This window comes from Coffea arabica, chromosome 11c, assembly GCF_036785885.1.
Source record: "Coffea arabica cultivar ET-39 chromosome 11c, Coffea Arabica ET-39 HiFi, whole genome shotgun sequence".
NCBI lineage: Eukaryota > Viridiplantae > Streptophyta > Magnoliopsida > Gentianales > Rubiaceae > Coffea > Coffea arabica.
Window position 1 is genome coordinate 31,930,532 of NC_092330.1, and position 17,146 is coordinate 31,947,677.

General features: G+C 33.4%; 1 protein-coding gene across 1 annotated transcript; it reads right to left on the reverse strand.

The window, feature by feature from the left end:
- Nucleotides 1-12,366: 12,366 nt before the first annotated feature.
- LOC113716534 (uncharacterized) lies at nt 12,367-16,873 on the reverse strand. The gene is made up of 7 exons (XM_027240916.2): nt 16,502-16,873; nt 15,074-15,722; nt 14,609-14,764; nt 14,440-14,511; nt 13,770-13,835; nt 13,497-13,535; nt 12,367-12,627 (listed from the first exon to the last, which is right to left on the reverse strand). The coding sequence occupies exons 1-7, from the start codon at nt 16,822-16,824 to the stop codon at nt 12,463-12,465; spliced, it is 1,470 nt and encodes a 489-aa protein (XP_027096717.1). The 5' UTR covers nt 16,825-16,873; the 3' UTR covers nt 12,367-12,462.
- Between the last annotated feature and the right edge of the window lie 273 nt (nt 16,874-17,146).

The window sequence follows — 17,146 nt, forward strand, 5'->3', positions numbered from 1 at the left end:
GAATGGAGAGTTCACTTGTTACACCCTGAAAAAGACAAAATCAAAACAAATAAATTTCTTAAAAATAAAAGGTTGCAATCAACAAAATCATGCAATTCAAGGAAAAAGGAAAAATGATCAAGCATGTGGAACCATACAATGTTCAAGGGATAAAAACATGAAATGAGCTAATCTTTGCTAATCAAATATATGCATTAGTATCCAAAGCAAAGGGAAGCTAATTTCACACAAAAAATCCACAATCATGAACAAAATAAGTTCCATTTATACATTTTGTCATCAATGATCAAATCCCCGCAAGTACAAAAGTAATCTCAAAATGGAGACAAACACACCAAACCAAAATATAGATGACCTTCTTGAGAATTCATGAAATACTAAAAACCATTGAACCACAAGGATTATAAGTGCATTTATGAATTTCATCAATTAAGGTCATCTTCAATTCACCTCTTCTTTTAGAATTACCTAAGAATTTACGAAATTATTCAACCAAGCACCTTTTCATTCATTAGGTAATCTAAATTACTCACATGAATATCATAAATTCCCACAAAACTAATTAAAATGCTACATTGGCCACTTAATATGCAACTTGATCACTAAGCCAAATTAAGCATAAAATTAGCAAAATTTCACCAAATAATGACAAACTCATGAGTTAAACATCACCAATAATCATCAATAAGCTCAATAAGCACAATGTAAAGCACCAAACTTCACAAAATGAAAAAAATTCGAAATTGCCCAAAAATAGAAAAAAAAATAAAAATTGGCAAAATTCAAATAACAACATTTGGTGAAGATTTGTTACCTCAAACTTGTTGGTTGATGATTATGGATGCCAATGGTGATGAAACCCCCAAAAATTTCACTCCAATTCGGCCTCAAATGAAGAGTTCAAAAATTTGAAACCCTTGTTCTTGCTAAGCTAAAATCCGAATTTAGACTTGTTTTTGAAGAATTTTTTAGCTATGAAATCATCTCTCAAGTAAAAGGGGAGTGTTTTGGTATAGTTGGTTTGAAAATTGGATGGTGAAAAGAGTGAGTTTAGTGAGTAGTGTGTTTTTGAGGTGTTAGTGTGTGAGTTGGGTTGAAGAAGAAGGAAGAAAAATTGTGAGGAATCCGTGAAGCGAATTCATCTTAGGCAGGTTACTGTTCACAATCCGGCCAGAAATTGGAGGGATTCGTGGAGGGATTGCTGGAGGGATTCTGTGCAGAAAAAATTTTTTTTTTTTTTTTTTTTTTTACTGTTGCATATCCGGCCAGTTTTTGGCCGGATTTCCGGCCGGATTCTTGGCCGGATTTGCTACAGTGGTTTTTTTTTTTTTTTTTTTTTTTTTTTTTTTTTTTACAATCCGGCCAGTTTTTGGTCGGATTTCAGGCCGGATTTTCGGCCGGATTCTGTCCAGAATGCTCGAAAAAATTTTCTTTTCTCCCCTGACTATCCGGCCTTCAATCCGGCCAACATTTGGCCGGATTTATGGCCGGATTTGCTGCAGAAAAAGCTGTTTTCTGCAGTTTTTCCTCCAAATTTGCTTGGCCAACCTTCCACATTCAACCTACTTCATGTTCTTTGAATAAAATTCAAATTTAACATGATCATGCATGAATATAACTTAAACATGAAACACCTTAAATGCATGAAATGCAGCAATTGAACATGAAAACTCCCTTTTTGCCTTAATATAAACACCTTTGCAATTGAGATCATTTGCATGAACTCTTGCCATTGCCACCTACAAAACACACAAAAACATTAATCGAAGAACTAAAACTTACTAAAAACAAGAAATCGTTGGGTTGCCTCCCAACAAGCGCTTCTTTATAGTCATTAGCTTGACTATATCACCTCATTTTTCAAGGAGGCTTTGTTAGCGAATAATCCACCATTTGTGGTCTTGGTGGATCATTAAATGGTGACTTTATAGCAAAAGCCACATGATCTAATGATGTGAGAAATGAAAGTGACTTACATATTTCAAGTGTTTCATAGATATTACCTTGAATATGCACCACTTGAGAACTTACCAAAGGAAATGTCATGAGAGTATCTTGGGCAGGAACACCTTTAGAACCTATACTTTCAATGCACTCCTCAAAAGGGGTAAAAAATGAGTCATTAAAACTCACCTCTTGAGATTCAAAGTTAGTTCCAAAGATATTATCATGTGAAATGGACATTCGCTCATTAAAACACTCTTGAGATTCATTATTTTCATCAAAATGCAATCCATTTTCACATACAACATTTCCACCATTCATGCTAGGATCATTTTGCAAATTATTAGAAGAAATAACTTCATACAATACATTCAATTGCTCATGTATATCACCAAAGTGAGAAGCTAATTCATCTAACCTTTCCTCAATCCTATCAAAACGGTCAGAGGTTGCATTTGCTAGCTTTTCTATTGCTAAATCAAATTGATTAGAATAATTTTTTGCAGCTAGCTCCCAAAATGCATTAGAATCATTAGCTAATGGTTCATTCTCTAATTCCCAAGACAGAGGTGCATTAGCTAACTTCTCTATTGCCAACTCCCAAGATGGTTTTGATTCATATTGGACACATTCAGGTTGGTAATCGTAAAAATATGAAGAATTACTATAAGTAAATTGATTATCCCAACCATAAGCAGGAGAATTGCTCCAATTAGCACTATTTTGATCAAAACAAGGATTGTAATGCTCTAATTCATCATAATAATCCACATTTTGTGCTTGCATACATGTATTAGTAGCATGATAACCTCCACACAAGTCACAAATCACATGATAAGAATTAAAAACATTAACATTCCTCCTCTGCTCAATTTCATGCATAATTGCGTCCATTTGAACTTGCAACATCATAACATCAAATTTAGCCTTTAAGCACCTTAAACCATCTTCAAACGTCATACATTCAGTAAATTCTTGGTTACCTCTGTTGAAGGAGCTTTGCACTTGGTAACCATCCATTTCCAATCTTCCATTTCTCAAGCATTGTCCTCCCCTGTTTTCTACTCTCCTTGATCCCCTAAACATGCTCTCAAAGTAGCTCGAAAACAAGTTTAGTCAAGAAGAATAGATGACTTTAAACATACAAAAACAAGACATTAAACATAAAAGACTCAACAAGACACTTAACCAACAAAAACAAGTGAAATTGTCTAAATTAATAAAGTTGCTTTTCACACCGATATTGCCAAATCTTCCCCGGCAGCGGCGCCAAAAACTTGACGGGTATTTTACATACGTGCAAGCTAAAAAATACCGAATTACACCCGTTCACTGCAAGTATACAGATCAACTAGTAGTTTAGGGTATATATCGGGTCGATCCCACGAGGAAGAGTGAACAATTACCGGTATTACTAAAGCTTCTCTATTATTTAGACTATCAACGAATTATAGCAAATTAAAACCTATTGAAATTATACAAGAAAATAGCAAATAAAAGCTCCTTAGGTTGTGGCATCCCTAACTACTCATGCAAGTGCTATTTTTGGATCATTGAATACTACATCTAGGCTAGTTATGGTGTAATTTCCTTAAACATGTGAAACCTACTTTCGTAGTGAATCAACTATACTCATAACTAATCCATACCTATTTTCATGGTTATGAAATTAGCTACAAGTTCATTTCTTCAATGAAATTACATGAAATGAATCACTAAAAACCACATAAGTGCACCTCTACTTTCGTGAGTGTACTCCCTATGTTTAGCACTTCTTGAACTAGTGTTAAATCTCAATTTTCATTGCAGAAACAACACCTTAGATAATCACAATCAATGGTACCAGATTAATCATGATTTCAAGAGCCAAAGTGCTAAATAACTTGCTTAAATCATAGCAGTCAAATAACCAAAGAATAAACACTCACAATCATAGAAAGTTCAACCAAACCCAAGGTATAAACTTTAAAGACACATATTAAACACAAAATCCAGAACTTGTATATTAGCTAAACTTGGAATCAAGTACAAAAGATAAAGAGTTTGAAAGGAATACAACCCTTGTCACATGAGCTTTCTTCCTTGCCTTCTTCATCCTCCATCTTCATCCTAATCTAGATAATAAACAAGAATGGAAAAGCTACACTACTCTATACTAAGCTAAACTAACACTAGGGAGATGAAAGAGCTACATTTCTGCAGACTCCAAGCTTCTCCCGTAGCTCCCTCTCTATTTTTCTGCTATCTCCTCTTCTCTTCTATCTACATTATTGGATCCCCTTCAATCTTGCAATCTTGGCTATTTTATGATGAAATATGGTCAAGAAATGAGGATTACATCTCCCTTTTACAGCTGGGAATGTTTCTCACATGTATAGCATCCCATGTGAGTTGGTGGAGGTGAAATTGAGTTTTACGCGTACATAGCAACCTTTTCTGACCACAATCCGGCCAGGAATCCGGCCACAAATCCGGCCAAATTCCGGCCGGATTGCTACAGTGACCATTTGGTCACTTCTGGTTCAATTTCCAGCTCTGCTCCGATTTTGACTCAACTTCAACTGAACTTTTCTTGATGATAAAAGCTGATTTAGCTCTTGACCAAAACATAAAACTTGTAGCCCTTTGAGTTAGCTTTCCAATGCATCAAGAATCACCTCATTTGGATCTGTGTAGGCTGAAAAATGACCGAAATACCCTTACCTGCTCATTGCCCTGTTCCAGTTTCGACCAGTAGAAATTTGCTATTGTAATTCGGCATTTTGACCTGGAAAACCTTCAAACTGGATTTAGATGTCTTTACCAAAGTTGTAGATCTATCTCTTATCTTCAAATTGGTTCAAGAATCATCTTAATCCGATCACTGTAGCTCAAGTTATAGCCGAAATACGAAAATGTGTCAAAACTGTCAAAATACACAAAATCCAAGTAAAAAGTGATAAAAACCTCATTTAACCACTTAAAAACATTTTTCACCAATTATAGCCAAAATGAATCATTTTCTTCCAATAATATACCCAAAATGACTAAAAATAATATAAAATATCATACAATTATTACGTAAATTAGTCACTTATCACGAATCCTAGCTGAATGCTTAATTCTGATAAGAATCAATAGAATTACTTCAACTACCTTATCTTATCTACCAAATCTACCCTTGTTTATTAATTATGTTCAAAATTCTTGTATAATTAAACAACCTAATATTCTCTATCTAATGATTTTCTATTTCTCTTTTCTCCCTTTTGAATGATTTTCACTCCTTTTCCATACTCCTTATATAATATAATTCATCTTTTATATTAATTTGATTTAAAAATAAATATTATCATTTTTATACCTAACATTTTTAGCTAATTAAATCATAAATTTTATTTCTTTTTTGGATGAAAAGATATAAGGCAAAATTGTCAAATTTAACTTATTAAGCATTTAATTATAAATGTTTATCAAACAGTAGAAATAGATTTAGCACTAAAATTCAGACATTCATATATTTCTTTTCAGTGCTTAAAATTCAGCAAATTAATTGTTTCATTATTTAGATTTCAAAATTCAGATTCAGTATTATCAAACAGAACCTTAGTCAGAAATCAAGAATGAAGAACTACCTTCCATGTTAAAAAAACAAGTTTTTTTTTTTTTTTTGTCACCACTGTAGGCATTCGAGTCTACACTCAACTAATCCCACAGCGGCAGCGGCTAGGCAGAGTGGGCCGGACCAATACCTAGGATGGTAACAACCGGGACTCGAACCAGAGACTTTGAAGTAAGATCCCGAGTGAAAATCAGTCAAGCTACCCCTAGCGCAAGCCCTTGTTCGAAGGACAAGTGGTAGTTGCGATTGATGATGGCTCAAGTGCAGCTTATTTCAAATTAAAATCTTCCAAAGCTGAGTCCATTGGAAGAGTTTTAAGCACACAAACCATCATTTAGATCAACATTAGGTGATCTACAATAAGTTTAGGCAAATGATATTGACACTCACAAAAAAGTCTTGAACACTAGTCATTTCTCTGTTCAGTGCAAAATGACGATATTGTTCATCAATTAATTTTCTTTATTCTTTTACCATCGCAATTGTTCTTAGGCTTTCCAAAAAAAAAAGCTTTTCATTTTTCCCCCTGAACTTCGGATTAAATTCCTTTGTCATTCTCTTCACTACCAAAGCCAGTGATCTTCTTGCCCTAATAATTTTTATACAGATAATATATATATATGTGCTCATAAATAATCTGATAATAACTTTTTCGCAAACAAATCAAGTAAAAAAATCACAATTCACCACTCTTATCATGACAAAAAGTACAAGTCCAACGCTATTAGTATGGGTTCATCCACTAGTGAGTTTCCTAATACGAAATTATTCTACTTTGATAATTTGTAACATATTAGTGAGATTTTTGCACCGTGTTATGTTATTAAATACATACTTTATATCTATCTACTTGCTATTACTAGCCGATGTTATTGTCATGTTATATTAGTAGAATTAAAACGACTTTATTTTGTTTTGTGCCCCTACTATAAAAATATGCCACTAATTCAAATGGTTGAAACTTCTTTGAAAGTGCTAATATAAAATGCTTGGGTTTTACGATCAACCATATAAGCTATAGGGCAACACTTTTATACTGTTTTGTCGTTCCCTAATTTAAGTCTATAGGGCAACACTTTTTGTACTGTTTTGTCGTTCCCTAATTTAAGTCTATATTGTTGAAGCAGATTCTGAGTCTACATTCATCAAAGGTCAAATCTAAAAAATAATAAGAAAAACTTAGAATATTTTTCAACAAAATTAAAAGATTAACCAAGGTACTCAACACTCAAATTGAACACAACTTGACAGTAGCTCGTTTGATTTTAGTTTGCCAACTACTAAAACTAAACACGATCAACATTCTATGTGTCGTAATTCTAGTTTTGCTTGATTAGCATAAAATCTGAAATTTACATGTAAAGTTCATGCACGACTCAATACAAAATTTGTCTAAATTCGATTTGGTACATAAAAAAGCCACACTTGAACATCATTTTAAATTTGTTAAACTAAGCAAACAAGCCTGAAGACTTGGTGTTTTTTCCTTCTAATTTTTCCAAGTAAATATCATAAAAAAGTACCTCCTATAATATTGTAAAGAAAATCAAAGGCTTTTGACATGTAACAGGCAGCAATAAAACTTATACACAATGAACAAAAGTAAGAAAACTAACATGCTACATTAACAATTTACTTATACACAACACAATGAACAAATGTTTGAACTTGTTAACTGATTGATTGTTCCACTAAAAGCGATGGGTATGCAAATTAACAACAGTTGATCTAAAAATGCCAATACTTGTGAGCATACGTTTTGATGTAGTACGAGTAATTGTTTTTCCTTCTTGCGAATAATAAAGCAAAATTCAGTTAAACATATCCGTATAGATTTTACTGATAATGATATTCTTCTTTCATTTACTTAAACTTCAAAAGAATATTTGACACTGATTAACCCAAAGCGGCAGATCTGCATGATTGATCATTTCCAAGTAACTAAAGAGACAACTGGCTACCCACCCAAATCACACAATATGCATAACTAATGGGTTCTGCACCCGAATGTATCATTTATATTTAAGGGAAGAAACTACTAGACAAAATTTGACTTAAAGCAATTTTATTGTCATTTGTTCTTGCTTAAAGGACATTGATCATTTGTTTTCAATGCAATCTCCTCTTTTTTTTTTTTACTTAGAGATATCCCAACCTTTCAACTAAACTAATCCTCTAAGACTATGTACAGCTTGATCTCCATGTTTTTTAGATTTGCCTTTTTTGACGCAAGAACTCATGGTTACAGCAATAAGAGCTACCTGTTTTTGTCAATACGATGCCAACGTAAACATAGCACACAGAGCTGCCTTTTTTAATATCAACACAATGCCAAATTTTTTTAGGGTTGATATAGAATGTTTAAGTGAGATAAAAGTATGGAAGAAAAATCATTACCACCCAAGTAGGCATATTTGTAGAAGTGTGATCTAAGGTGGGGACATTGGGGGCGCAGGCTCCACTGCCCCCCTTAAATTCCATAGTACTTATAAAATTTTAATATAATCTCAAATGTGTTCTTGAAGTTTTCTTATGAAGGATATGAAAGAATTACATATTTGTAGAAGTGTGAGGTGAGGCCTCATACGACACGTGGTAGAATGCATGTGGAGGCTATGTTTAAACATAATCACACTTCCAAACACGTTCTCTTTCTTGTCCATTAGAATACAAGAGGACTATAACATACAAGATTCAAATATTTTTTATTAATGGTTATTTGATAATTCACATTTTTTTAAAGTTATAAATTCTTTTGATGAGAAATCAATGATAAAATCAAGGCGTTTAACAAAAATTAAATTTAATATTAGGCAGTAAAATTGATTTTGCCCATAGCTCCTTGGGTGATTCAATATGAGTATGCTGACCACTTCAAATGAAATTAGCTTTCCCATCTCATTTGCACTTTTACGACATTATGTTGTACATGTAAAAAATCATTTAGTACTCGAAATCTTTGTTTATTTTTTATTTCTAAAGCAAATAGGTATTCAAGAACCATCATTGAGTATTTGATGTCTTTCATGTCAATGAAGATCTCACTACGAAGTATACATGCGTGGTGGTCTAACCACAAAATACAAGCATTGGTGTAGAAGATTAATGGTATCGATAACGTAGATAGTACATAATTTCAAGTCAAAAAAATTAGATATCAACATCAAACTTAATCATTAAATTATTACTATAATGCACGTATATAAAGGTTGTCTAATTTAAGCATATGTACTTGAATCATCATAGTCTCCTAAAAATTTAATAAAGATGATATTGCAAATTTGTTGAGAATACTTAAAACTAATATTGTTTGGATATAATACTATTAAACCATCTATACAGCATTACCATGAAAAGTCTTTAATTCTTGGGTAAACTTTGTGTATTGGATCTTCCCTAATATACTTTTTCCCCATTTTACATCAAGACACAATTAGATATTTGACATACGAACAATTTGGTTATGCATGGTCCAGAATTTTATTCCTTTTAACTTGAATAAACGCTTAAAATATTTTATTTCTCAGTGAAGTCTTATTACAGAATGTTGCTAAATCTTGTCCTCTTTTTTTGGTTCAGTAAATTGTTATTTTGTGTGGTTTTGATTTTTTTTACTTATTCAGCATTCTCCTGGGGAGGAATGGGTTAGGTGGCATGGAAGAAAGGAACTAAAAAAAAACACATTCCCCTTCTTCGTTCCATGAAGTTGTTCAACATCTTAGAGTACTCGGTCAATTGGAACCTCATTTCTGTCAAACATGTAAATCTTATAGCTCATATTTTTTTTCCTGTGTTCCTGCTATATGAGAAATACACAAATTATCAAGCCCATAAATGAAGTTTAAAAATATTAGCACGATGACGCATATTATAAGCTTAACTTTAATTCTAAAATCTAATGGTGAGTTAATTTTTTTCCTCTCCAAAATCGTCTCTTAAGTTAACTGAATTCATAATATAAAGTGGATAAAGAGAAAGAAACCTAAGCATAATAAAACATGTTGATGTCTAATTACAACTAATATGCATTTATTTGCTGTTTGTGTCCAAATATGTTGTGTTTGTATGTGTCATGTGAGCCAACACACAAAGTTTATTTATTTGTTTATTTATTTTTTGTGCTCTGATAAGTGTGGAAAAGTTTATATTGTTTGTTCTTTCATAACGTTTTTTTGATAAGACTCAAGGAAGTTTTTTTTTTTTTGTACGTTTCTTTCACACTTGACTTGATTAGGGTTTATGATCAACCAAGTCGCCTGCCACAGCTGGCAAGAGGAGCAGTCAGGTTGGATAAATTAGGTCTTCCATCTCTCCGATTTCTTAACAAACCGTCTACGTAACTGGCCTAGGCTCCGTTTATTGTAGTAGAATAATCAGGAAAAGGGCAATTCCAAGACAGATACGAGGGGAAATTCGCATGGACAGGAGATAATGGTGCACTCGTACCAGTTGCTTGATAGCATGCAATATTTTTCTTGAATTTGGGTTTGTTGACAGGGAGATTCGTCTATTTATAAGGGGAAACTCTGTCAAAATTTTCTTAAAATAAATAAAATACTTATGTTAAAAAAAAGTTGAATTTACTAGAGATGTAACCAAGGATCTACCGTTCAATTTACAATAATAGTCTTCAATTAACAGGAAGAAGTAAGAGATTTTTCTGATTATTATACAAATATATATATACCTTTATTTGTATGCCTTGAATACATAGAGAGACAAAAGGAAACACTAGAAGAAAGAAGCCTATTAATGAGGCAAACTTACTTCCCAAGCAAACATTTCAATGAAAATTTATTAACTGTATGGCATCTTTATAAAAATATCATGTTCAAGAAGTCAATTTAAGTGCCAAACTAATATTTTAAAATGTGTCTAACTTCCTAAATATGCTAATTAATAGTTGTCCAAATGCACTAATCAATCTCAATCTTGTTGGAATATAAATAACAAAGCACTCGATAAAGCATTTCTCATTGGACTGTTTTGCTAATTCAGTTTGCAAAAGTCAAATTATAATGAAAAGGAAGAGCCTAATTCGGTTGCCTAAGGAGTTATATGGAAAAGACTCGTCTAAATTAGAAGGGTGTGGGCTTGAACACTTGCACACAAGTATAAAGACTCAACCAACAGCTTAGGAAGGAAATTTAAGTTCTACATGGTGCTCAACTTGCCTGTAAATTATTTAGTTTTGTAAATTGCCATTCTTTAATTTCTGGATATAACGAATCCTGTGCCAAATGAGCTCACATCTCAAAACCAACAAAACAATTTGTTCCCGGGATGAAATGGTCCTTCAGAAAGAAATCTGATGAAAATAGACCACATTTCCACTGTGTGTCCCTCTTTGGCCAAAATTTAACTATCTATATATTTAATCTGCTTGTGTTGTGCGCACAATATCAGTTCACATGGGGCTATTTCTGCTAAATAACAAGGAAAGATTAGTCACAGAACTTTTCAACATAACCTTGTTTTAGGATTTTTCTTTCCTCACTATACTCAAAACAACCATCTATAAAATGGGGAAGTACTCCTATATGTGGCAGATGCTTAAGCAACCATTTAAAGCTATCTACCTTGCTTTCAAATAGTTTGGCGTGCATGGTGAATATAACTTTCGGGATAATCTCAGAAACCTTCCTTGACGTATCTGACAATTTCAGGGAGTTTTCTTCTAATTTTTTAAAATTACACACACCTCTCTTATTGGTGCAAAAGTACTCTATTACACCTCCAAAAATACCTAGCAATATATACTAAAAATGAAAACTGACGAATCAAAATAAAAACTAATTCTTTCTCTTACATGCCGCTCTCTCCCTCCTCATGCCCTCCCAGCTCCTCCTCTTGCGTCCCCTCCCTTCTTCCCTTCTTCTATGTCAAACTTCCTTCCACCATCACTCTACCTGTAATCTTTTGGTGTTTACTAGTGTCTTTCTTGACTCCATTGCTCTCTTTCCCTCTCCTTTATTATCTTCCCTCTACGTCTCTCCCTCTCTCTCAAATTTTGGGTCATGTTGATTGTGGGCGGATTTGGTTGGAGATTGTTCATTTTCTTTTCTTTCTTGAGGTCAAATCCTAGCACCACTGATGCTGCAGTAGCAGTTTTTTTGGGTTGAGTATATATGATTGAATGGGGTGCTGTAAAAGATCAAGTGTTGGGTCCTTTATAAGGTGGATAATAGGCATTAAGAATTGAGTTTAAAAAGAAAGAAGAGGTCGCACGCATGCTAATTGATTGTGGATTCAGAGAGAAAGATAAGAGGATATAGAATGTGGAATTGGTTTATCTATTGATGTTACTTCTTGCCTTGTAGGCAAGCATTGAAAGTTGAACATTGATGAAGTTTCGGTGCAAGATTGAAGGAGTAAAGAAGGAAGAGATAATAGATTTAGGCTGCCACAATTACTTGGACTGGCGTGTTTTTGGGAGAAAAATTGGATTGGGTTAGAAAATTTGGTTGCCTAATGGTAATAGTGTCTTTGCTATGTAGGCAAGTTGAAGAAAGCACTCAATAGAATCTTTTTTTTTCTTCTTTTTTCGTTTTACAAAAAGGGTAATTTAAGATTTTTGCAGGAAAATTTAGCCTAGCCGGCTAATTATGTTATGAATGTAGTTCAAGCAAGGGAGGCAACTGTAATTTTTAAAATTAAACGGGTGCATCCTGTAATTGTCGAAAACTTTAAAGGAGGTTTATGAAATTATCTCTATAACTTATCAATTCATTTAGTAACTTATTTTTGAGATAAATCTTTCATACGCTTACAATGTATATATTATTGCATCTAGATAGATGCTACACTACATATGCGTCAAATTGAAATTAAGATAATATATATATTGATAGTGTAAGAAACATAAATCCATAATTATAATAAAAAGCACTTCAACACTTTATAAATGGCGTCCCATTTCATCTATACAGACATCCTCGATACATTGGAGTCAAGTAGTCAGAACCAGCGTTCTCACGACAGGCTTGAGGTGTGCATGAAATAGGAACAAGACAAAGTCCTCGATTCTTTAAATCCAGCTTTGCCTCTCCACTCCCATTTCTGTCTAATCCTCCCCAAAGGTCCTGCCGAATGATAAATATAAAAGGACAAAGATTATTGCTTTTTGTGGTATATATTAGTTTCAGATGAGCCAATCCCATATTCATAAACCAATTAGTTAGATCGAGTTGCTCTGTGAGTCTCCTTTAGATTACTTGTTTATCGGATTGATTTATCCGTTAATTTTCGTGCATGTTCTAATTGTGTGGGTGTGTGTGTTTCTTACTGTTGCAGTAAAAAAAAAATCCCATATTCATAATACATGTAAACAAAGGGCATTTGACAGCGTTCTATGACTCATGTGACATAAATTTAGTTTTCTTTTTTTTTTTTCTTTTGTCTGCCTACTGAAATTTCTATGCGTTCAGTGTAAAATTATTTTTCTTAAGGTTGCTTAGAAATCCAGTATGCAGATTTTTATTTTGTTGATTTGTATAGAAAGACAAGAACAGCCCTTTATCAAATGTCTAAAAGATTTTAAAAGAAAAAAAACACAGTCTTCCAAAAGTGGGGAAAAAATGGAGATTAATGATAAAGTAATACGTTTCCACTTAGAACTACACTGTTTATTGACTTGACTATAAGTACAAAATGGAGTTCTTTTTATATTTCTAGAAGTAGAGGATTCTTCTTTGACACTTTTAGTTTTTTATATATGATTCTTTTCAGCGTATATGTCAAAATATAATCACTAGAAGTGCTAGTACCTTTATCAAAATCGTTGTTGACAATTAAAGTTTATTGCTCTTGTTAGAAATAATCATGTATATACTTCCCGTATAAAATGAAACAAGCACATGAAGTATATTGCCCATAAACAAAATAAAATTGGAAAACCAGTAATTAAATTTCTTAGGAAGTTCGAAATATTAAAATCGGTTTTTTTACTAACCTTACTCGAATTGCCCTTCATATAAGGACTGCTCAATAGCTGCACAGAACAAAAATTGTTTTAAAGGAAAATTCTAATAAAAAATAAAAATACGTAATTTATACAACACAGAACATCTTTCTTCAATTTATTTTTTCTAACTCCTAGAAACCATGAATTCATTCTAATAGTTTTTTTTTATTTCAACAATATGCTTAAAAAATAAGTAAAGTTCACAAAATCTTCTTCTTTTAAAGCATCAGAATATCCGTAAGGGCGAGGTCTTAGTCTTACCTGTATTTGCTCTTGAAGAAACCTGATATATCCAATTGCTTCCCATAGTACGGATGCTGTGTCAGTCTAAAGATTAACAGAAAAAAAAAAAAGTTATCTTAGAAGATGTATTACATGTAATATTCCATGTTTTGTGATTCATAAAGACTTAGCTATGCTGTAAGTTCTCAATTTTTGAAAGACATTCCTATTTTTATTAGATATATATTTTCCTAAAATATCCAATTGGGCTTTAAAATAATCCTATATCAGGATTCCAATCAGATTTTAATGGGGTGCTATCCCTTCAGTGCATATGGTACACTCGAGAAGTGTTGTTGACTAAATAAGTATGCTTCAAAACGTTCAAGAACTCAATGAAAAGGAACAAGTTTACTCATTGTGACTGTAATTAACAACAATGTTGGTACTAAACAGTATATTTATTCAGCTCGTACAGCAGATCTAATACTTAACCACCAAAAAATGCTAGTGTCACTTTTTGCTGAGAATATTGATAAAAACCATTTAAACAAACTTGAACCAATTAAACAATTTAAACGTTAATTAAACAATTTTAAGGACTGTATAGTTGAAATGTAACATTTAAAAAAAAAACAAAAACAAACTTGAACCAAAATTTCAACAGAGTTGTACCCCTTGTAAATCTTACGTAAATTATGTTTCTAACCTTTCCAAATGGTGATACAATTTGTTGGAGGGCAGTGATCTTATCTGCCAGCTTTGCTTTTGGAACCTGCAACTGTACGAATACAAGTTTGTGAGTGTTGAGGAATTAAACTCCAAGTTCTCTTACCCGACCAAATAAACATTTAAACCTTTTGGTCATTTACTTGTACCTTTGTGGTTGAGATTGTACTGCCTTCCTGTTTAGCCTTCTTCATGACTGTCTCCGGATTCTCTTCGGATCTTTTCTTCTTTCCCCCACTCAGCAGTGCCTGTGTCCTTCTATTGTTTCTTGCAAGTGTGCTGATTGTCGATATTGGAGTTGGGAACTTTGTAATTGAAAAGAAAAAGATTGAAAACAAATGAGGCGACTAAGAAGTCACTAGATAGCCAAGTAGACATCAAAGCCATTTGTGTACATGGTTTCGATACATTTTAATCATTTTTTTTATTTCACAAATATATTTGTCGAAAAGAGTGATATAAAAATATTTAAATTGCACTAAACTGTCACAGCTACGAAATTTGCGAAAAAGGTCAAAATCCTGTCAATTTTGAACGTAGTGTCTAAATTAAAAATGAAGAAAATTACCGGCTAGAAAGTTTCAAGTACAAAAGAGATAGAGAGATCAACTTACTGGAGAAGTTTGGAAGACCTGCTTCTTGAAGCCTGACAGGTCTAGGGTTTTAAGGATGGGCTTAGATAGGTTAGTATCAAGCAGTGGCCTGCTTAGATGACCAACAGAGGAAAGAGCTTCAGTTAAACTTCTTGAATTGGAGCAAGGACGAATATTTGGCAATTCAAGAGAGTATTTGCTCTTATCTCCCAAAATTGTGCTACCCAAAGCATTAGGGTTCCCAACCTTGTAACTGTCAAACGACCTTCCATATTCCTCCACCATTTTCATATCATGACCAAAACATGAGATTGAACCCATAATTCTATCCATACTTCGCTTCCCCGGACCAAGATCAGAAAAGGGTTCCTTAATCATGGAGTTAAGGGTTCCTATATCGCTCTGCCGGGGCTCAAACTGTTGATTCATGTGCTCATCTTGGGATGGTATAGACCAGTTTCCAACAAAGTTTGACAACTTAGGGGTATTGAGTTGTTTCTCGAAGTTGAAAGGTCCCATACTTGAGGATAGCCAACTATTGTCAATCTTTTTGGCGTAGTCACATGCAGGATCAAACATTCCATTTGAAATGCTCTTTGGTGGCAAATCATTGAGCAATTGTTCTCCAAAATTTTCACTGTTAGGCAAGTCTCCGTTGTTGCCGCCACCTCTGCAAAATTTATTTGAACAATTATAGTTGGAATTGAGACTTGTGAAAGGAAGCATTCCAAATAAATAAAAGTTAATATATAAAACCCCAAGAATTAAATTCCCACTTTGGATCAAAAAGAAGTTTAGCATGAATATTTGGATGGTGCAAAGTGATATTAGTTCATATTTGTTGCTTTAATTAATTACAGGATCTGATAATTATTTTACCCTTAAATTCAGTTCACACAAAATATACTAATAAAAGCATTAATGTGGTGTTGGGATCTATATAAATTCAAGTTCTTTTTTTTAATTACATCTTGCGTGTGTAGTAATCTACACTAATTGCTCATCTTTTGTACGGCTTAAGTAATATTTGTTTCCTAACAAATTTGGGAATTCCAACTCAAAAATTGGATCATTCAAAGCTGATTGTCTCCAAAAAAATTCTGACCAGCAATAAAACTTTTTCAAAAAAGTTCGCATATATAAAGTCACTTTGTGTACTTATGAAGAGAGCACAAGAAAATTAAAGAGACAAAATAATAATAAAAGAAAAGCAGCCCCTAAGTGTGCCAACTTTGAAAAAGAAACATTATCTACTTTCTTTGATACAATTTTTTTTTTGGAACTAGTGCCACTGAAATCTAACAAACTAGATTCGATTGTCAGGATCGATCTCGAGCTAGTTGGTGCTCTACCACGAAATTAACATTTTTACACAGACAAAAGAAAAAAAATAGATGCTAGCTATGGAAAAGGGACGTGATAGACACATAGTTGAACACATAAACTTACATGAGAACATGGTTCCAGAGATGACCATCAGGAACTGTTTCTCCAACGAATTCATGGGCTGAAGCACCATCAACCAGTACTATTCTTGAGGATTCGACAGTCAAACCGGAATGATTAGAAGCATTGGTGAAAGATGTGGAAATGGAAACACTTTCGTCTCCAGAGGACTCAGAATTGTTGTTAAGTTCAGAGTACTGCCAATTAGGATAGTTATTGGTGCTCCAAGAAGATACAGAAGAACCATGAAGATGATGCTGAGGCCACCAATTATGTATAGAGGAAGTGGTAGCTAAAGGGGTTGTTTCAGTGCATTCTCCAGCCATATCTCCACTGATGGAAATTCTGGTAGTTGGGGTTTTGCTTTCTTTCTTGTATAGCCTTTGTTGGAGTTTATAATTTATGGCCTAGCTTGTTGGTAGTGACGTACCAAAGTAGGTTGAAGAAATTCTAGGGCAGACAATAAAATATGCAACATGAAGGCTTTCCACTAAGTTTGTGCGCAATTATTTTAGGTGATAGATGGGCCACATGATTTTTGTTTAGGGTTAAAATTTGTTGTTTGGACGATAAAGAAGAAACCACTTGCTAACTCATCCTTCCCCCTCCACAAGTTAGAAAATTAAGGTAAAAAGCAATGATGCTTTA

Excerpts from the sequence above, each read along its gene's own strand:
- LOC113716534 (XM_027240916.2), bottom strand. The coding sequence starts at position 16,824 with ATGGCTGGAGAATGCACTGAAACAACCCCTTTAGCTACCACTTCCTCT. Across the intron at positions 14,765-15,073 it reads AGGTCTTCCAAACTTCTCCA|TTCCCAACTCCAATATCGAC; the intron begins GTAAGTTGATCT and ends TCAATTACAAAG. Across the intron at positions 13,536-13,769 it reads TTCTTCAAGAGCAAATACAG|CTATTGAGCAGTCCTTATAT; the intron begins GTAAGACTAAGA and ends TGTTCTGTGCAG.